Source organism: Ailuropoda melanoleuca, chromosome 8 (genome assembly GCF_002007445.2).
Source record: "Ailuropoda melanoleuca isolate Jingjing chromosome 8, ASM200744v2, whole genome shotgun sequence".
Classification (NCBI taxonomy): Eukaryota; Metazoa; Chordata; class Mammalia; order Carnivora; family Ursidae; genus Ailuropoda; species Ailuropoda melanoleuca.
This window is the reverse complement of record NC_048225.1, coordinates 120,016,497-120,039,085: the sequence shown is the minus strand read 5'-3', so window position 1 is coordinate 120,039,085 and position 22,589 is coordinate 120,016,497. Positions and strand designations below refer to the sequence as shown.

Genomic DNA, 22,589 nt, shown 5'->3' with positions numbered 1-22,589 from the left:
CTCCCCCTGCTTGTGTTCCCTCTCTCGCTGGCTGTCTCTATCTCTGTCAAATAAATAAATAAAATCTTTAAAAAAATAAATAAATAAAAAATAAAAATAAAAAATAAAAATCTACTTTTTTTTTTTTTTAAGATTTATTTATTTACTTGACAGAGAGAGAGACAGCCAGCGAGAGAGGGAACACAAGCGGGGAGTGGGAGAGGAAGAAGCAGGCTCCCAGCAGAGGAGCCTGATGTGGGGCTCGATCCCAGAACGCTGGGATCTTGCCCTGAGCCAAAGGCAGATGCTTAATGACTGAGCCACCCAGGCGCCCCCAAAAATCTTACTTTTCTTTAAGCCTCCATGGTTTAAATGAATTTTAAAATGTTATTTCACATTCAATTTTGCTTTTAGTTACCAATATTACCAAAAAAAAAAACCCCCAAAACAAAAACAATTATTCCTAAGAATAAAGTTTTTATGTTCCATTCTGGGTTAGATAAGTTTATGGCGACTGGCCTGTCAATACAACCATGTAATACATGGTTTATATGAGAATAACCCAAGTTCTAATAAATCATATTGAAAACAGTACCTTTTTTCTTTTTTTAAGAGGTATTCAAAAAAGTCTCAATTTTAATAAGATCCTCTACACACACATTTGCTACTGAAAACTGAAACAGCACATCAAAAAAATTTTATTACAATTCAATTGTTGGAAACCAGAAAATATAGCGTACACACGCTGCCTAATTACGCTCTAACCAAACCACCCAATGATTGCTGTGTATTCCTTCTGCACAAGTTAACGGGCTTCCAATTTTTGATCTTAGGTTTTATCTTAATGACTTCAGGCCTCTCAAACACACAGGCGCCACTCAAAACCTATTAGTGCTTCCTTAGGTCAAATCAAAAAGTGGAACTACACTGAAGTCATTTAAATGCAAACTACAGTATTCCACAAAATTACTGGTATCAAGAGAGAAAAGATACAAAAAAGACAGACCATATATCATAGATTATCAAAATATTATACAGTCTGCCCTAACATAAAACAGCTTTCCCAAGCTGCTGCAAAACAATCCTAAAATTACTAGCAAGAAGAAACAGTACAAGAATAAAGTTAATGTTTACACTGGCTCCATGTCATAATTATTCTCCATGCTGCTATCCTCAGAAAGATCTTTATGATACAGGCAATAATGACAGCTACATCTAAATCTGTCCACTCTTGATTCACCCTCAATTTCCTTCTGCTGTAGATCTTTTTGAAGCTTGGACAGCTGGTTGAGGTAGCGCTGGTATTGAACCAATCGTATCATGCTTTCCATCTTTTCTCTCCAAGCAGTTAACAAACTCCTTACTCCACCCCTCCTCCTGCTGCTGAGGATGCGGTCAACGAACCCCTGTGGTTTCTTCTCTCTATCCTGCTGTTGGGATGGATATTCTGGTAGAGGGGAAGGGAGTTTGATACTAGGGTCGAGAGTCAATTTACCAAGGTTCTTTATTAATACTTCACAGATAGTCTGAGAGGCAGCTGAGCCTTCCTGGGAATTCTCTTCACTGGGTATCTAAGATGATCTCAGGGCCCAGATTGGGTAAATCTGCTTTGGCAAACCCACTGAAAGCCTAGTCACAGGACCAAAGCTCCTCCTAGATCTTTGGGTTCCAGTGGGAGGTGATGCTCCAGACCCAACTTGCTATGAAGTAGCCTGGAAAGAACCTCATAGCCCAGAAAGAGCGAGAAAAACCCAATCTCCAACAAAACATGGTGTGGCAAAAGAAAGAACAAAACAGAAAAAAATACCTTTTTTAAAAAGAAGCTGCTTTCCCCATAAAAAGAAATTGTGTTTCCCCAGAGGAATAATTCCTAAAAATATCATATTAGCAGGTAAAATAAATTCAAGCAATTTATTCTGAAATGATAATGTAAATTGTTTATTAGCAGGAATCTTCAGAATTAATACAGGGGAAATTCATGCCTCAATCCCTCCATTTGGTGAGAATTCTATACATCCTCTCACTACTGAATTTTGGGAATACAACCTCTAAGAAAGCTGAGGAAACTTCATGGAGAGAACAACTAGAAATATGAAGAAGATACATTTATGTTTTAGAATGACTTATTATCCCAGCTGTCAGGCAAAAGGAAAAATTTAAATTCTAAAAGGGAATACTCAATTAAAAGGAGGCTATATTTCTTGTAGCTACGGGAATCAGCTAGGAGCAATGATGACATCTATTCTGACCATACAATGAACAGACATTAAGCCAATTTATTACACATTTTTGACAGCATTAGGCTATGTACTACAAGATAACATAATTTATTTAAGAAAGGAACACTTCATCATACACCTTAGTCAATAACCAGTGTCTTTTCTGTCAAAGAACGGAAATCAACACTGGAGCCAACTGGGTGGTCAGATCCAACAAGCAGTTTGGGAGACGGAGAATATTTTCAAATAAGGAAGAGATGATCAAAATAGTAGGTACCGGTCTATAGGATTAAAAGAATTAGGTACCCCATAGCATTTCGACATTCTGAGTTGTCTTGAATGGAAAACCAATTAATATACCCTTGAAATTTCATGTAGATTTTTTCATGGAGAAGAAGCAGAATTTAAACAAAATGCCTGAGGCAGTCTTCTTTTATAGAAAATCCAAATAGTATAGATAAAGGCCTAGAATGAATATATAAATTCAGGGCCCAAAATAAATTAAATTTCAAAAATTTCCTCCCACAATTCCAAGTTACTAAGAAAAGAGATACCCACGCTGTACTCAGTCAAGCTCTAAATGCCTGCCCTCCTTCCCCAGACATCTTCTGGGGATATCTGCCTCTTACCATAGTCTTTGTTGAGGGTCAGCCTTTCAAAGATTCCTATCACTCCTGCCCTGCCACTACTGACCTAAAAGGCAGCCAATCCATATGCTTTCTCATGACCTATGGTGCACAGAGATGAGTCAAGCCAACCAGATTCCTTCTCTCAGAAATTTAAACCAGAAAATCTTGGAATACTAAATCAACTAACTGTGGGAGCAGAAACAGAAAAATTATCATATAGCACGGGCTCTCAAACTTTAGTTTGTCTAAGAATATCTGAGAAGCTTGTTAAAACAGCAGATTCCTGGGTCCCACGTCCAGAGATTCTGATTAGTAGTCTGGGAGGAAGACTCAGAACCCTTCGATCTTAACAAATATCTCAAGCAATACTGACGTAGGGGGTCTACAGAGCACATTACGGGTAATACTGACATAGGAAGAACTCTAGGACACAAGGCAAAGTTACATGTAGGCAAAACCTAAATGCTAGAAAAACACTATAGAGGGGCGCCTGGGTGGCACAGCGGTTAAGCGTCTGCCTTCGGCTCAGGGCGTGATCCCGGCGTTATGGGATCGAGCCCCACATCAGGCTCCTCTGCTATGAGCCTGCTTCTTCCTCTCTCTCTCCCCCTGCTTGTGTTCCCTCTCTCGCTGGCTGTCTCTATCTCTGTTGAATAGATAATTAAAAAATCTTAAAAAAAAAAAAAAAGAAAAAGAAAAACACTATAGAGAAAGCGGGGGAAGTTGAACAACAAAAAGAGAGAGAAGTATACATTAATAGTGCAGCCTCAGGGGCCCCTGGGTGGCTCAGTGGGTTAAGCGTCTGTCTCTCGATTTCAGCTCAGGTCATGATCTTAGGGTTGTGAGACTGAGCTCCAAATCACAGCGTGGAGCCTGCTTAAGATTCTCTTTCCCTCTCTCTCTGCCCTTCCCCTACTACTCCCCCTCTCCAAAAAATAATTAATTAATTAATAGTGCAGCCTTAAAGATATTGGAATCCACTGTCTGACTTCATTTCAGGCTTTGTTCTGCCTACCAGACTTGCTTTAACAGTTCCTGCCTTCCTGTAACCAGTTACTTCACTGTTTCCTGAGTTTTGGATCCCATATATTCTGAAAATAAATCCCTCTTTACTTGAGGTAACTTGTATGTAGCCAAAAGACCTAAATAAAATTCATATATCAAAAGTAAAATTGTTCCTCTTCTGTGAGAGGGAAATGTAAAACAGCCAAAATATCTGCACCTGAAATTAAGAATGGGAAACCCAGGGGTGCCTGGGTAGCTCAGTCAGTTAAGTGCCCCACCAGGCTCCCTGCTCAGTGGGGAACCTGCTTCTCCCTCTCCCTCTGCCCCCCCCCAAGCTCACTCTCTCACTCTTTCAGATAAAAATAGATAAAATCTTAAAAAAAAAAATGCAGAACCTAAGGGGTGCCTGGGTGGCCCAGTCAGTTAAGCATCTGACTCAATTTCAGCTCAGGTCATGATCTCAGGGTCCTCTGATCGAGTCCCACGATGACAGGTTCTGTGCTCAGTGGGGAGTCTGCTTGAGATTCTCTCTCTCCCTCTGCCCCTCCCCCATGTGTGTATGCGCTCTCTTTCTCAAATAAATAAATAAATCTTAAAAAAAAAATGGAGAACCTAAAATCTTCAGTTCAAATATAAGACATTTCAGCTTTGAATGAATGGTCCTACTCAAGACCATTATCAAAAAGCTTCACCTAGTAAAATTAGTGGCATTTTGCTTCTTTGAAACCCTATTGCTACGCTGCACACTCCCCTCCTACTGAAAACTTCCTTTCTTCAGTGCAGCGGAATCACCTTCCCCCCAACTACTGTCTATATTCTTGTAAAGAAGCTTAAGCGGGGACCTGAGGAAAGGGAAAGTAAGAGTTGCATAATAACAAACCTGTAGATAGAGTCAATTCACAGAAATACATTGAATTGGTTGTGTAAAGTTGTTGGAGATGAACAGCAAATCTGACTCTATGCTTATCAGCAACTAGCTCAAAGGGGGAAAAACCCATCAGTTCAAGCAAAGCCCATAAAATAAAAGTAAATCAATTATTTGTGAGAATCACTGCTTTCCTTCCTTCCTTCCTTTCTTTTTTACTATTTTAAGTAATCTCTATACCCAGTGTGGGGCTCAAACTTAACCCCAACATGAAGGGGTTGCACACTCTACCAACTGAGCCAGCAGGCGCCCCTAACACTGCTTTTCTTGACACTGAAAATGAATAGAAAAGTTTCCATAACTGTTCATCAAGAGAGTATTGTGATGTTGTAATATATTCCCAAAAGTATTCCACAGTAGCAGTACAAAAAATTGTAACTGGCTGCGTTTTTCACAACATGCCTAATAGTACATATGTCAAGATGAAATAGAGTAGAAGCAATTTTAGGGAGTCCAAAATAATGCAGTTTAGCTTTACAGATTCCTGAGAGTCTGGCTTAATCTTAGAGTAAAATTTATAAATCTAGAGCATGGATAAATTGTCTTTTAAACTTCTCATAAACATTACATCTTGTAACTCCTGATAAGATGTTGATAACCAACACTTCACAGGCATTATTTCTCTTAACTTCTGATATTTTTTGGTGAGCAAAATATTCCCAGGTTTCATTCCATGTTAAGGTAATTTACATTTTAGACGGATTGTGCTGTCAATTTAAGGGCAGAGAGTAATGTGCCTTCCATTTTTATATCTTTCCTATCCTTTATAGCAAAGCTACTTGAAAGAATGATCCCTGTTCAATGTCTTCACTTCCTCACCACGCATTACCTCCTCATCTCGACAATCTGGCTTCTGTCCCCCATCATGCCACTGAAATCATTCTTGCTACATCACTAACAATACCATTTTGCCTCTTAGACATTTAACACCTTGGACCCTCTCTGTCCCCTGAAACTCTCCCCTCAGCTACGACGACAAACCCTTTCTGACTTCTCTGGCAATACTTCTGCAGAGCTCCACTTCTGCTCCCTCTGTTTCCTTAAGACTCTCTCCGTCCTCAGCCCTTTTCTTTTCTTACTTTATACAGTCTCCCTGTATATGAACTCCCCGTGTATGAACTCAATTACTACTTAAAATTATATGATTCTAAAATCTGTTTATAACCTTTATCCCTCTGCTAGCTCCTACACCATATATCCAACTGTGTCCCAAATAGTTCCACAAGCATTTCAAATCCAACACGTTCAAACCTGAAATCATCCTCTTTTTATTCCCCATCCCAATTTGCTACTCCTCCAATATTTCCTTTCCAAATCAGAAATCTTGGGGCGCCTGGGTGGCAAAGTCGTTAAGTGTCTGCCTTCAGCTCAGGGCGTGATCCCAGCATTCTGGGATCGAGCCTCGCATTAGGCTCCTCCACTGGGAGCCTGCTTCTTCCTCTCCCACTCCCCCTGCTTGTGTTCCCTCTCTCGCTGGCTGTTTGTCTCTCTCTAAAATAAATGAATAGAATCTTAAAAAAAAAAAAAAGAAATCTGAACTTCTTTGTAGACTCATCCCTCTCTCCACAGGCTACATCTAAACAGTCATCAAGTCCTGTTACTCCTACTTCTCTACATCAGTTGAATCTATGCCTTCTATTCCATTACTACTGCCTCTACCTAAGTTCAGGTCCTTGCTATTTTTTTGCACCTAAGATACTTAAAAAGCCTCACGACTTCCTGTCTCCAGAATGATCCCCTCTCCCGTTTATCTCCAAACTACTGCCACAGTTCTCTTCCTTAAAATCTGATGTCAATCCTCTGCTTAAATCCTTTAATGGTTATGGAAAGATGGAAAGCCTTGTGGATACGAGTTAAACTCATTACCTTAGTTTAATTTATAAAGATCTTTGTGAACAGGCTCTACTTATTTCTCTAGCCTCATCTGTCTATACTTTATACATACCTTCTTTTGTTTGTTATATTACGCTATTTATAGTTCCAGGTATATACCTTCCTGTTTGATCCCTCTATAGTTTTGTATATGCCTAGAAAGTACAAGACTTAAAACTGGATGCTAAAGTTATAAATGACCAGGACCAAACCCCTTTTCTACCACTAACTTAATCCCATCTACCACTGACTGACTGACCAAGGGCAAATAACTTAATTAAAGCTTCATTTTTCTCATCTATAAAAATGAAGTAACATTCTTCACTACTACATTCAATTAATTGTTAAGAGAATTTTAAAACATGTAAAGTGTTTACCTCAGTGTGTTGCATACGGTAATTGCTCAAGAAATTTTGTCCACTATTTTATTTATTTATATTTTTATTTAAGTAATTCACACTAAAGCTTCAAGATTCAATTAAAACATTATCTCTTCAAGAAAACCTAATCCCCTCGTTTGGTTTAGATACCCTTTCTCTTTACTTTTTTTAAATATCTCTACAAACACACTTACCATACTGCACTGGTCTGTTTTCCCTCTCTAGACAGACTTCCTAATAGCATTTTTTCTACTTTGTTTCTCTGACCCACCAGAGCAACTGACACAGAGCAGACATACAGTAGCATCCTGCCACAGAACCAAATGAGTAGGCCATTTAGAAAACACCAGAAACACTAAATTCAAAAGCTTTAATTGGAACAGGACAGTGCCACAGCCCAGCCTGGTAGAATTCTCTCCTAGGATATAATGGCAGTGACCTAGGTAGAGACATAGTTTCTGAACAAAACACAGTTTCAGAGTTTTTTCCTAATTTCAGAGTCAGGAAGCATCATAAAGTATAAATCATATCTAATCATTTGTAAATTGTCTTTTTGGAACAGAATTACATTCTATAATTAAGTTCTAAATTACAGTGAAAAACCAAAAACATGTCATTACTTCTCAGACCAGATAAAAATTACTCAGCAGTAAATTTCCTACCCGCTGGTGGATTTTCATCACCAGTCAATTCTCAGTAAGGAAGTCATGGCAACAATACAAGTAACTCAGACTTGGAAATAATCATCTCATATGAAAAAAAATACACTTTACAAATATGCCAAGAACCCTCAGCCAAGTTCAAAAGCCACAACTGTCAGCATTATTTTACTAAAACTTCAAAAGCTAAGAGCAAACAGTAGCAACTGCTCAAATTTACCCTACAAAATGGACGAGAGAATCAAGTAAGATAATGTATGCAAGTGCTCTGTAAACCACAAAATTATACAAACATGAGTTACCACTGTTAACAACTTTATTATATTTTCATCACCTAAGAATTTATTTTTTTCCAATTTTAAATTTTCCAAATTTCCAAAATTTATTTTTTCTAAATTTGGTGTATATCAGTAATTCATCTTACCTATTTTCTTTTTTTGTTGTCGACCAGCTGACTCTGTTATTGTTTCCTTCTTCTTTTCCACTGTAAACAACACAATAACACAGTAAAAATTAATTATGCATTATACTAAAGAAATGAAGGATACTTTATAACAGCTGAACCAATGAAAGAAGCTCATGAGAAAGTTACACACTGCCTTCGATTATGGTCATGAGCAAGTCAACCGATCTGCTCTCACACCTGCTGACAGAAGAAGGCAGAAACAGCAATCTAAGACTAAGACAACAATACTGGAAGCATCATCAATCAAACACCCTTGCATAAAGCCACAATAATAATATTTAATGAAACATAATAAAAACTAAGATGGCTTTCAGACCACCAGCTGAGGGTGACTGCTGTAGGTTGACTCTAAGAACAGTTTTCAGGGGTGCCTGGGTGGCGCAGCTGTTAAGCGTCTGCCTTCAGCTCAGGGCGTGATCCCAGCGTTCTGGGATCGAGTCCCACATCAGGCTCCTTTGCTAGGAGCCTGCTTCTTCCTCTCCCACTCCCCTTGCTTGTGTTCCCTCTCTCGCTGGCTGCTCTCTCTGTCAAATAAATAAATAAAATCTTAAAAAAAAAAAAAAAAAGAACAGTTTTCAAGTTCTGCTCTCTCAGATAACTATGGCTAATTATAGTTCCCTTCTCATATTCACTATAGAAGGTAGGAATTCATTCATTCAATTATTGGTGCCTAAGTAATTAGCATTGTTCTAGGTAGATAAAAAGATAAACATGATCCTTGCGCTCTAAAGAGTAATCTAGTGAGGGCAGATAATCTAATAACAATTATAATAAAAAAACTGGCAAGACAGACATATGCATAGGGTAGGGAGATTAAGAGAGTCAAAAAAGCTAAAACCAGGGCACCTGGCTGACTCAGTCAGTGGAGCATGTGACTCTTGATCTCAGGGTTGTGAGTTTGAGCCCCACATTGTGCACAGAGATTACTTAAAAACAGACGGAAGAAGCTAAGACCAACTTCTTTGTATGCATTTCAATTAATACGATGATAGAGTAAAAATAACCTTTTAAAGAGGAATAATGTAATTTATTTATATTTTACATTTACTATCTTTGATCTATATACCCATCATAGTCCATCTTATGAATGGACTAAGAATAGGTATGTCAAAAATTACCTTTAGTTTATTTACATTCTTTGTTCTGTATAATAGCATACTTCCTCTACTAGCAAACATGTACATGTATTATTTCTAAAAGTTGCATTAAAGAGAATTGGCAGGTAAGACTCTTTCCCTTAGTACATTAATTATGCTACCTGAATTCTAAAATTGGTATTACTACCTTACCAAAGAGATGTAAAATTCAATTTCACTCCAATATTGCAAGTGAACCAGTAAAGCGCTGACTAAAAATGTGTGTGTGTGTGTGTGTGTGTGTGTGATTTCAATATATGCACTGGTGTCTAAGTACAGGTACTCTTTTATGTAAATAAAAGATAAAACATGACATATACCAATGGGGGAGAAAGAGATTTAGAGTGAACCTACTAGTATGAGATCATAAAAGGAAATTAAGTCAAATTCTACAAGATGTTACCGAAATAACATTTTAAAAGACAAAACGGACAGAAGACATTGACTGTTCTACCCTTTATCATTACTATTAACCAAGGAAACAAAAAATATTTCTTTCCCTCCCCAGAAGGACCATAACATAACTACTTAGCATTTAACCATAACTGCATAAAAAACAAGAAAGCTAGAGAACAGAAACATAAGATTGTACTGTGAACATTAACCTAGTCTTCTAGCAGACTGGACTGAGGCTAGATAAATCTGTTCTAAGGAGACGTCTATGGATAAAGTAGAGCCCATAAAAGGAAGATCTGACCCTTCTGAAAGACTAAATAAGGTTCTGAGAGCTAAAGAATGAGTGGGAATTTACTAGACAAACTTACTAGGAAAGTTATTTCAGTTAGAGGGAAGAGCAGATAAGGCCTGGACCCACAGTAGGAAAAAGCAAGACCAGTCCAGAGGATGGAAGGCCTGAGTGGCTAGAGAACTGAGAGCAAGGAATAATGTGATACAGGATGTAGTTGGAGGGGAAGGCAAGAGGTACCAGACTATGCGCAGGCCTTGCAAGCCCCACCTTTGTCCTAAAAGCAATGGGGAGAAACAGAATATTTTGAGAAGGGCATGTAAGATAAGATTTGTGTCTTGAAAAATGACTTTGGATGTCCTGTGAGAGTAAGTCTGAGTGGCCGCCAAAGACCAATGAGAAGGCTGCTGCAGTAGATCACGTGAAACATGACAGACGTCTAGACGACGTGGTGGCGGCAGAACTGGAGGGATGTGGAGAGATCGCAAACTTTCCTGGAGGAGAACAGTTAACAGGGCTTGATGGTGGACTGCACATACAGGGTCCTGAGAGAAGAAAGTATTCAAGTATTCAAATCAGCAAATATTTATTAAATTTATTAAATTTTTACTATGTGCCAGTCACTGTTCTAGGTGCACAGGATACATCAGAACAACAAAAACACTCTCCTAGTGAAGCTTTCATGTTAGCAGGTGGAGATAAACAATAAACAGTAACACAATGCAGTAACAGATCATACAATATATTAGGAAGTAACAAAAGCCACGGGGGGGCGGGGGAACAGAGCAGGGTATGAGAAAGGAAGAGCAGCCGCAGTAGAGAAGAGGGGCAGGCTGCAGTTTTAAAGAGGGTGGTCAAGTTAAGACTCACAGAAGTAAGTTTTGAACAAAGATTTAAAGAAGATATGAGGGTTAACTAAGCAGATTTCATAGAGAAGAACATTCTAGGCAGAGGGAACAGCCAGTAGAAAGCTCTCGGCACAGAAGTGTGGCTGATGTACAGTGAGGAACAGGAAGTAGGTCAGTGTGGTTGAAGCAGACTGTGTGAGAGTGGAAGAATATCAGGGCAGTAACAGGGGAAGCTCCACAGGCCACAGAGAACTTTGGCTGTTCTCCAGTGAAAATGGGACACCATCAAAGAGTTATGAGCAGGGATGGGACATGGTCTAATAAGCTTTAAAAAGAATTATTCTGGGTGTACCTGGGTGGCTCAGTCAGTTGAGCATCCGAATCTGGATCTCAGATCAGGTCTTGATCTCAGAGTACTGAGTTCAAGCCCTGCTTTGGGCTCCACACTGGATGTGGAGGCTACTTTAAAAAAAAAAGGGGGGGATTATTCTGGCTGTTTTCTTGGGAGCAGACTACAGGGAAACAGTAACACTTGCTGGAGGCTGCTGCAGTAATTCATGCAAAGGATGAACGTAGTTATCAATGGAGGTGATGGAAAGTGGTCAGACTCTAGATATGTCTGAAGGCAGCCAAAAGTATTAGATGTGGGGTGTGTGAGAAGAATTAAAGATAACTACACAAGGATTATGGCCTGAGCAAGTAGAGGGATAGACCTGCCACTGACCAAATGAAAGCAACAAATGAAGCAGCCTTAAGCAAGGAAAAAGTATTTAATTTGGACATGTTGGGTTTGAAATGTATATTCAACATTACAGTATAACTGACAAATTAATACATGAATCTTTACTTGAGCACAGTTGACACACAATGCTAATTTCAGTGTTAATTTTAATGTACAACATAGTGGGGCGCCTGGGTGGCACAGCGGTTAAGCGTCTGCCTTCGGCTCAGGGCGTGATCCCGGCGTTGTGGGATCGAGCCCCACATCAGGCTCCTCTGCTATGAGCCTGCTTCTTCCTCTCCCACTCCCCCTGCTTGTGTTCCCTCTCTCGCTGGCTGTCTCTATCTCTGTCAAATAAATAAATAAAATCTTTAAAAAAAAAAAATAATGTACAACATAGTGATTCAACTTCTCTACACGTGTAGAGAAGCTCCCCACAAGTGTAGCTACCATTGCTCGCCATACAATGTTATTACAAGGATATATGGATCTTCCATCAAGGAGAGAGGGCTAGGGATATAAATTTGGGAGCCACCGCCAAATAGAGCACATGACTAAATTCACCAAGGGAGTGAGTATAGGGGGATAAAAACGAATTTGGGGTGCCCACCAAGAGGTTGAAAAGAGGAACCACGAGGAAATTGCAAAAGAATGACTGGCAAGGGGTGTCTGGGTGGCTCAGTCAGTTAAGAGTCCAACTCTTGATTTCAGCTTAGGTCAAAGTTGTGGGATCAAGCCCCACTTCAAGCCCTGTGCTGGGCATGGAGCCTGTTTAAGATTGTCTCCCATGCTCCCTCTGCCTTTCCCCAACACCCCCCCACCACCACCGCCCGGTTAAAAAAAAAAAAAAGAAGAATGACTTGCAAGATAAGAGCAAAAGCAAGAGAGTGTAGTGTTCTGAATGCCAAGCAAAGACAGTGTATCAAGGTTTCTGGCTTGCACTATCAGAAGCATGAAGATACCATTCATCAGTAGAGAAATACTGGTGGAGGATCACATTTACGAAGGTAAAGATAATGAGCCTGGTTTTTAATATGTTGAGGTACATTATCCACACTGAATAAGTCAAGGACCAGTAAACTATAATTTCAAAAGCCCGAGTTTGATTTCTAATTATTTGTTTGCTCCGTGACATTAGTATGTCATTTAACCTCTCTGAACCTCTATTTCCTTTTCTATAAAGAGAGAATAATATTTATACAACTAATCACAAAAGGTTGCTACGTGGGTCAAGTGAGACACTGCAAGGATGGGAACTTTAAACCCTTACGAAGACATAAGTGTCACAGAATACAGAAAGTCAGAGGAATTTTAAGATACAAAAGTTATATTTAATCTTTGTAAGGCAGAAAAAAACACTGAAAGCCACATCAAGCCTATAAAGAACCATTCACATTATACCTCTAACAGCCCCCTCAGCTGTGCCCTGTGGAGTCCTATGTCCTGCTTTATTCAAAGACAACAAACTGTACTTGTTCTTAACCTTTTACTCCAACTCTCCTTCAACCACCTCACACAACTGAAACTTGCCTTATCCCTGAAGACACTGCTCACCTTGATACTAATCATAAAGACCTGTTGTTCTCCGAACACATCTTCTCACTACAATTTCCACATTTTTGTACATATCCTATTTTCTTCGCCTGGAATTCCCACCTCCAGCTCATTCTCTATCCAATTCTAACTATCCAAGAAGGACTACCAGGCCATCTGCACCACAAAGGCTTCCATGGCCCCTCACAACTGCAAATTGTTGTGGGATCTCTTTTTTAGAACCACCACAGCACATAACTAGTACTTCTGTCCCTTGCTCCACTGCCATTTGTGTTATACATTTTGCATAAAAATATCCAATACTGCATATAACTACATAGCCTTCAATTCAAATCAAATTCATCTTTGTATTCCTATATAGTTTTTGTATCAGTTGGTGCTCCTAAAACATTTACTGTGAACATTCATTCAATGAACTTGACATGTTGAAACTGTATCTAAAGCATGTTGCCATACTCACGTTTTTTACTCTGTTTTTCCACCTCCGCTTTCAGTCGCTTGTACTTGTCTGTCCTGTAAACCAGGACCCAGGTTATACCTGAAATATTAAAAGCAACATGCTAATAGAAAAATGTTTGTAATGGTCACAGTAAACTATTACTGGTGGTAACTGTTGGGTAAGGAGGGATTTCAAGTTTTTGCTTTATATTTACCAGCATTGACCCTAAACCGGATTCCACGCTACCCCTCCCGCTCCTATTTCCGAGTGGCTCCTATTCCGTGGAATAGATGAGCGCCGCACCCCCCACCCCAACCCCAAGCAAGCAAGGCTCGCGACCACTCCCTTGGTGACGCGAGGGTCCCCAGGCCTAGGATCCTTCCCGTGGGGGCTGATCAAACGTCAGAGAAGCAGCCGCTCTCACCCTCGGCGAGAAGAGCCGTGCACACAGAGATAAAAACGATGAGCAGTGTGTCCGCGAACATGGTGCTCATCTCGCACTTTCCTCTTTGCACTCCCACCCGCCAGAGGGGAAGCGCTCGAGAGCCCGCAAAAATTAACCGACAACGACTTCCCCGGATTTCTGGACCACCGAGTTAACACTGACAGACTAGAGGCACACTTCCGCTTCCGGCGCACAGCGCCGGAACGGCTACTTCCGGAGAGTTGCGTGGCCGCGCGAATCTAGCGGGAAACTTGCCGGTTCGGGGGCTGGCGCTCCGGCCGAATCTCGCGAGAGCTGGGACTTGGGCTTCCGCGGCGGAACTGCAGCGGCGGGACTTCTCCTGGTGGCTTCTGCTTGCAGGGGTCTGTTCGCACCCTCCTATCGGCCGGAATCCTCCTGGGTGCACTGGGCTGCGCGTCTGCCTCAGCCCCACCTCTAGGACCGTTTGGGTAGTTTACTGAACGCCTGTGTTAGATGCAAGGCCTCTGACTGGGAACTGGGAACGCGACAGTTAGTCGTGGCTGCTGGCTTTAAGGAAGTCCCGTCCTAGCCAAAGAGAGAAACTTGCACATATGGTGTGATTAGGGTTTTAATAGAGTTATGGCCAGAGTGCTGCGGTGACCCAGTTGAGGGGGTGATCAGAGAAAGCTGTGAAAGGAATCGAAGTAGTGCTTAAAGTTAGGAGTGCTTTGCGGGGGGCCTTTGTAGTCGAAGACGTGGGTGCAGGAGAATACATTGTGTGTGGGAGCAGTGAGTGATGTGTCGGGAAAAGGGGTCATAAACCCGAATGTGTCACGTGGGGTTGCATATAAATGATCTTATGCAGGCTGGCCATAAGGAGACGGTTAGTACTAGCATGAATAAGGGAGCGATAATTTTATACGAAAGGAGCAGTTGGTACGTCCAGCCAGTTTCCCTGGGAGAAGGAGCACCCAGTTTTCGTTATCTTCCCATTTTCCAGGAAAATCCAGAAACCCTGATTTTACGTGAAAGTTCAATTTATAAATGCTGGTAACTTAAGTTTTTAAATGCTGTGTAGATTAACGAAAATGTCTTAGAAGCGTGGTTTCAGCCTGCATAGAGGTTTTCAGCTTTTTCAGGCTGATTCTGTTTGTATGAGTGTATTTGTGTTTATGAAAATCCAGAAGCTGGCGGAACTGTTTCCCCTTGACTTGTACTTTCTATCGTGGTTCTTTTCTCTTAAACTCCACTGTACTTTACTTAGAGTTCTCCTATAATGCTACTTTTGGTCTCTTTAAAAGTTTTATGTGTATTTCTTGTCTCTTTAAGACTTAGCAGCAGAGAGCCTGTCTCCTTTTAACAATGAATTTCTATGTGTTGGCAACAGTGGTAGGCAGGACTGTAGGGTCAGAGAGGTGACTAAAATATTATTTCTGACTTCCAAGGTTCTCTTTGGATGTTATACATTATTGTGTATAATCAAGGTATTCGTAAAATGTGATGGGAGAGTAGATGAGGGCAAGATTGTTTCTTCTTGGAGGAGTTGGGAAGGTTTCACATTTGAGCTAGATCATAATATGACTAAAAGTTAGGATAGGGTTAGGTTTTTATTCAACTCTGTATCACTCATGGTAAATATTGAAGCACAAAAAGAGCATGACTTTTTTATTTGAAATACAGTTGACAACATAATGTTACATTAGTTTCAGGCGCACAAGGTCGTGATTCCACAATACTCACCACAAATGTAGGTACCGTCTGTCAAGAAGAGTATGACCTTTAGGGGCGCCTGGGTGGCACAGCGGTTAGGCGTCTGCCTTCGGCTCAGGGCGTGATCCCGGCATTCTGGGATCGAGCCCCACATCAGGCTCTTCCTCTATGAGCCTGCTTCTTCCTCTCCCACTCCCCCTGCTTTTGTTCCCTCTCTCTCTGGCTGTCTCTCTCTGTCAAATGAATAAATAAAATCTTTAAAAAAAAAAAAAAGAGTATGACCTTTGAAACGAGACCTGGTTTTCAGTTCTAGGTTTGCCACTTAATTGACACCTGTCCTTAAGCATCTTGTTTAGTCCTTGAGCCTGAGTTTCCTTATTTGCAAAATGGTAATAATAACACAGCTGCATAAAACTTATGAAGATTAAATGAGAAAGAGTATATTATACAGTATCTAAAGCTGTGCCTGACACAGTTGATCAAATCCAATATGCTATTGATTGTAAGATGAAGCATTATTTTATATACCACTAAGAAAGAAAATAAACTTGTTAAACCATGACACACCATTGATTGTAAGATGCATCCCATTCAGAAGTGTTAAAATGTGGGGGGAAAAGTCTCACAATCAACAAAATATAGTAATAAGAGGAATTTCAATTATTCCTATGTAAAAGTTTACTACAGAACCATGGGCTTCTAGGATAACATTTCCTTCTCTCAGGCAACAGTATTTTGTCCCCATTCCCCTCATAGAAGAATAGCACTAGAGGCAGGTTAAGATAACATATTCTACATTCTACCATATTCCTTTATCATTTCCAAGTTTTCTAAGCTTTCAGTTGTATTAATTTTTAGATTTCAGAAGTTCTCCCCGTGAGGACCCCCATTTCAGACTTTACCATCCTGCTCCAATCTCTATGCCTATTACAAGGCTTTTGTCCTGGGACTTCCTTCTACTGTTCTTTGGGGTAGGATTCACTATTTCATGTACCCACATCTGCCCTGCCCTGCCTTAGTTTATACTTTATGTTGCAGTACACCCTCAAGTAACTTGTGGAAGGTAAATGGGAGCTAACCCTTCAGTGTGCTTGTTAGAAGTATTAGTAACAATACTGTTTGTAAACAAATATTTAGTACTAGGCTAGGCATCATAAAAGATGATGAGAGAAATTAAATCCTTGCTCCTAACTGAGATACGAATGGGTATGGGCAACTTCTTTGAGCCTCACTCTAAATTTGTAGAGGTAAAAGTGTCTGCCTTCCAGAACTGCTCTGAGGTTTACATAGGATGAGAGCAAAGTTCTGAAGTCGGACTACCTATCTTCAAATCTTGGCTTCATCACTCCACTAGATGTGTAATTTTAAGCAAATCCTTTCTCTGCACTGTGCCTTGGTTTCCTTGAATATACAGTGGCATCATAATAATAGTGCCTAAGTCCAAAGGGGTTTTTTTTTAATTTTATTTATTTTAGAGAGAGAGTGTGAGTGGGAGGAGGGGCAGAGGGAGAGGAGAGAGAGAATCCCAAGCAGCTTCCACACTGAGCAGAGGGCTGGATGTGGGGCTTGATCCCACGACCTCTAGATCACAACCTGAGCTGAAATCATGAGTGGGACTCCCAACCTAGTGAGCCACCCAGGCGCCCCCAAAGGGTTTTATTTTTTTAAAGATTGTATGAGTAAAGTGTTTAGAACAGTAGCAGGCTCTTAGAGAGGGCACATTAAGTATTAACTGTTTTAATTATTGGTTCTATTAGACCAGCTAGCACATACTCCTTGAGCTATTTTTTTCATTCTATCCATTTTCCTTGGATTCTTGTTCTCTTCAAAAGTTTCATTACCATCTATCTACTGATGATCTATAAAATAGTAACTGTAGCCTAAGCTTCTTCCCTGATCTTCAGACCTGATATCTGACTGCCAAGTGGGCATTTACATTTGGAGATGCCAAATTGAACTTACACATTTCTTTCACCCAAACCCCAATCTTCCCTTTTTCCCTTATTCTGCTAATGAGTAGTACCATCATGTACCTAGTCTTTCAACCCAGAAAACAGGAACTATCCTCATTAACTCCCTCTTCTTTATCCTACACATCTAATCACCAAATGTGATAAATTCTCCCTGCTTCATTTTTCCTTTTTTTCCACACCTTTCAACTCCTGCTACACTTTAGTTCAGATTACCATTGTCTTCCTTTGCATTACAGCCTTCTAACGGGTTGGTCTCCAGTTACACACCCAACTGTCCCCTCCAAACCAATTTTTTTAATGTACTCAATAGTGATCTTTCTCAAATACAAAGATTTTTTACCCCCAGTAGGCTGGCAGGACTAAAGACCTTCAGAAACTAGCACTGTAGAGATTATGAGGACTCTAACCAAAATATACTTTAAAATCAAACAAACGCTAAAGTGAAATGTGAGTTTATTATCTTTTAGAATATTTTATTTTGTTCAGATAATTTTCACTTCGTGAGTGTGTGTCCCAAGTATGTGTTTAATATGCCTTTTGGGTAATCCAGCACTGTGTTTGAGGACAGAGACTGGGTCTTGTTTATCTCTGCATCCCCAGCTTTTGGAAGATGGCCTGGCGCAGAGAAGCTCCCCAATATATAATGAGTGAATGATACTGTTGGAAGAGAGGACAATAAGTTGGACAAATATCTTGGAAGAATGGGGAATTTTAGCTGGAAAAAGTAAAATTAGAATGTGGAGAAGCAGTGATTAAAAGCATTGAATTGGGAATGTGAAAGAGGGAGGACATCATAGCTTGTGTGTAGTTGAAACAACCAATATTTGTGTAGAGGCCATATATTTAGTAGAAATAGAAATGACTAGGTAAAGTGCCTGGATTATATTTGTAAGAGGTACATGGTTGAATTTAAGGAGATCCACAAATCAGAAACTGTAGACAGAACTTTGTGCATTTTTTTCCTGAATCAAATATTGATAGTTTTTGTCAAATTCCCAAAGGAGTTTATAAACCAATAAATGTTAAGATTTATGTTGTATATTTGAGAGACTGATAAGGAGTCTTAAGCTTGATGCTGTAACCAGTTAGTATTCAAAAATTTTTTGCTACAGGACTCTTTAAGAGCAGAAGGGAGGGAATGAGAGCCTAAGATCTTGAGATAGAGCCTGAAGATTGGGACTCTTAACAGTATATGTGAATTTTGCATTAAAGGGCTAGTATTAGGGTTTCTAATGACCAGGGAACTCTTAATTCAGGACACTCCTTTCACTTGACAAAAAGTTGGGCCATCAGATTGGAAAGGAAAAATTAAAATTATTCTTTGTTTGCAGATGACATGATCTTATATGTAGAAAACCCTAAAGGTTCCACATAAAAAAACAACTGTTAGAACTAGTAAACAGGGGCACCTGCATGGCTCAGTTGGTTGAGTATTCGACTCTTGGCTTAGGCTCAGGTCATGATCTCAGGGTCATAAGATCAAGGCCTGCATTGGGCTCTGCACTCAGTGCAAAGTCTGCTTGGGATTCTCTCCCCCTCAGACCCTCCCCTTGCTTGTGCACACGTTCTCTCTCTCTCTAAAATAAATATTAAAAAAACAAACGGGCGCCTGGGTAGCACAGTCGTTAAGCGTCTGCCTTCGGCTCAGGGCGTGATCCCAGTGTTCCAGGATCGAGTCTCACATTGGGCTCTTCCGCTGGGAGCCTGCTTCTTCCTCTCCCACTCCCCCTGCTGTGTTCCCTCTCTCGCTGGCTGTCTCTCTGTCACATAAAAAAATAAAATCTTTAAAAAAAAAACAACACAAAAACAAAAAAACTAGTAAACAAATTGAGCAGAGTGGCAGAATACAAAAGCCACACACAAAAATCACTTGTGTTTCTGTAACAGCGAACAATCCAAAAAGGAAATTAAGAAAACAATTCCATTTGCAATAGCATCAAAAGCAAAATACCTATAAATAAATTTAACCAAGGAGGCAAAAGATTTGTACACTGAAAATTATAAAATATGATGAAAGAAATTAGAGAAGACACAAGTAAATGAAAGATATTTTGTGTTCATGGATTGAAACACTGTATTGTTAAGATGGCACTACTACCCTAAGCAGTCTACATATTCAATGCAATCCCTATAAAAATTTCAGCATTTTTTTGCAGAAATAGAAAAATCCATCCTAAAATTCCTATGGAACCTTCAAGGATCCTGAGTAGCCAAAGCAGTCTTGAAAAGGAAGGATAAAGTTGGAAGTCTCATATTTCCTCATTTCAAAACTCAGTTATCAAAAAAGTGTGGTACTGGTATAAAGATAGACATATAAACTAGAGAAATAGAGAACCCCCCAAATAAACTCTTGCTTATATGGTCAAATGTTTTTCAACAAGGGTGCCAAGACCATTCAATGGCTAAAGGACAGTTTTTTCAATAAATGGTGTTCAGAAAACTGGATATCCACATGCAAAAGCATGAAGTTAGACACATATACCATACACAAAAATTAACTCAAAATGGATCAGAAACTTAAACATAAGAGATAAAACTCAGAAGAAATCACAGGGGAAAAAATGACATTGGATTTGGCAATGATTTATTGGCTATGACACCAAAAGCATGGGCAACAGCAAAAAATAATAAACTGGACTTTATCAAAATCTAAACCTTGTGCACGAAAGGATACAATGAACTGTGGAAAGGCAATTTATGAGATTGGAGAAAATGTTTGCAAATCATATACTGATAAGAGATTGAAATCCAGGATATATGAAAAACTACAAGTCAACAACAGCAAAACAACTCAAAAATGGGCAAAGGACTTAAATTGACATTTCTTCAAGGAAGATCTACAAATGGCCGATAAGCACATGAAGGGATGCTCAACATCACTAATCTTTAGGGAAATTCAAATCAAAACTACAAGATACCACGTGATGCCCTCTAGAAAGGCAGTTATTCAAAAAACAAAATGTGTTGGCAAAGATGTGGAGAAATTTCAACACTTCTGCATTGCTGGGGGGGATATAAAATGGTGCAACCACTGTGTGAAAAATTATGGTGTTTACTCAAAATATTAAACATGGAATTACCAAATGATAGAAACACCTGGATGGGTCGGTTGAGTGACTCTTGGTTTTGGCTAAGGTCATGATCTCATGGATCATGGAGCTAGGGACTGGCAAGAAGGAAGAATGGAGAGTTATTGTTTAATAGGTACAGAGTTTCAGTTTGGAAAGATGAAAAAGTTCTGGAGATGGATGGAGGAAGGTGACTGTCACACAAGAATGTGAGTGTACTTAATATCGCTGAACTGCACCTCTAGACCTGGTTAAAATGGTAAAGTGGATGTTATATGTATGTTACCATAATTTTATTTTATTTTTTAAAAGATTGATTTATTTTATTTTAGAGAGAGAGTATGGAGGGGAGGGGCAGAGGGAGAGAGATCCCAAGCAGACTCCGTGCTGAGCCTGGAGCCCAGCGCGGGGCTTGATCTCACCACCCCGAGATCATGACCTGAACTGGAACCAAGAATCTGCAACTTAGCCAGCTGCGCCGCCCAGGCATCCCATATGAACGCTCATTTTAATACCAAGATCTGAAAAGAACCCAAATGCCTACCTATATGTAGAGGAATAGATTATATAATAAATAAATTAGGAATAAATACATTAGAGTGTATTTAAACAGCACTACAAATGAATGTATTACAGTTAAATGCCGCAATGTGGATTAATCCTAGCAATATAATATTGAGTGGAAGGAGTAAGTCCTTAAGAACTCTAGCATGTGGTAGACTTTCTATAAGGGTCATAATAATAAGTGATGCAATGGAGGATTGAAGAGGTGGATGTAAATTCATGTCTTGGTTTTCAAGTTGGTGATTTCATAGACATTTGTTATTTTAAGTGAAAGACTGAATGAGTACTTGAGGGCCTTGAACACGCTAATGATGAGAATGTGTCATGAACCAAAGAATAACGATGAATCGAATTCTCTGCATCTGAGCTTAAAAAAATTTCTTTTTGTGTTCAACTCTGTATCTGTTTGTTACAAGTAAGAAGAAGATAGTAGGGAAGGTGGGGAGTAATCTTTTAAATTACTTACTGTGCGGGGCACCTAAGTGGCCCAGTCACTTAAGCATCCACCTCTTGATTTTGGCTCAGGTCATGATCTTCAGGGTCAAAAGATTGAGCCCCCCACCTTGGGGCTTAAGATTCTTTCTCTCCCTCGCTCTCTGCCCCTCCCCCCATTCTCTCTCTCAAAAATTTTTTTTAATAAATAAATAATTTACCATCAAATGAAAATGATACTCTAGGAAAGTATGTCACATTTCTTTTGCAGCCTCAAGTACCTCTGATTGATTGCCACTTTCGCCTGGGCATTTAAGCATCCCAATTTTAGAAGATCAGTGACAGTGGAAAGTCACCCAAATATCTTGAGCTTGGATGGGAATTTTGCAAAATAAGCAGTGTTTCTGTGAAAAAAAAAAAAACAGTCTGGCAGCTTTACATAGGATAGATACATTTTTGAGAGAGATTGCAGTCAGAGAAACCAACTGTCAGGCCATTGTCATCATGCAGTTTTCAAGTAAAGGGAGACTTGAACTAAATAAGTAGTATCAGCAGAAACTGGGAAGGAGCTAAACCAAGGACTTTTGTAGGCTGAAATGGTAATTCTTAGAATTCAGTAAGATGAAGTAGGGGTGCTTGGGTGGCTCAGTTGGTTAAGCGTCTGCTTTTGGCTCAGGTCATGGTCTCAGGGTCCTGGAATGGAGCCCCATGTTGGGCTCTCTGCTTAGCAGGGAGTCGGCTTCTCCCTCACTCTCTCCCTCTGTGCGTGCTCGCTCTCTCTCAAATATATAAAATCTCCAAAAAAAAAATAAGATGAATTAATAAGAATAGAATACTTCAATAATTCTAAGGTTTCTACCAGAAGCGTTTCTGAATTTTATGTGACCCAAAGCGTATACAATTCTAGGGACTCCCTTTA

At 39.8% G+C, this 22,589-nt stretch overlaps 1 protein-coding gene across 4 annotated transcripts in view; it reads right to left on the bottom strand.

The window, feature by feature from the left end:
- TMCO1 (transmembrane and coiled-coil domains 1) overlaps window positions 1–14,171 on the bottom strand; it is a 66,466-nt gene extending 52,295 nt beyond the window's left edge. Inside the window, exons 1-3 of one of the 4 annotated variants that reach the window (XR_002141676.2) lie at window positions 13,942–14,166; window positions 13,539–13,616; window positions 8,093–8,152 (exon numbers count right to left, since the gene is read on the bottom strand). Coding sequence is in view for 3 of the 4 variants with exons in the window: in XM_034667225.1 (XP_034523116.1) it covers window positions 8,093–8,152; window positions 13,539–13,616; window positions 13,942–14,011 (208 nt within the window). In the remaining variant the exon portion in view is untranslated. Of the gene's footprint in view, window positions 1–8,092; window positions 8,153–13,538; window positions 13,617–13,941 lie in introns of all 4 variants that reach the window. The other 3 variants (XM_034667225.1, XM_019794036.2, XM_002914176.4) reach the window with 3 other exon arrangements.
- Between the last annotated feature and the right edge of the window lie 8,418 nt (window positions 14,172–22,589).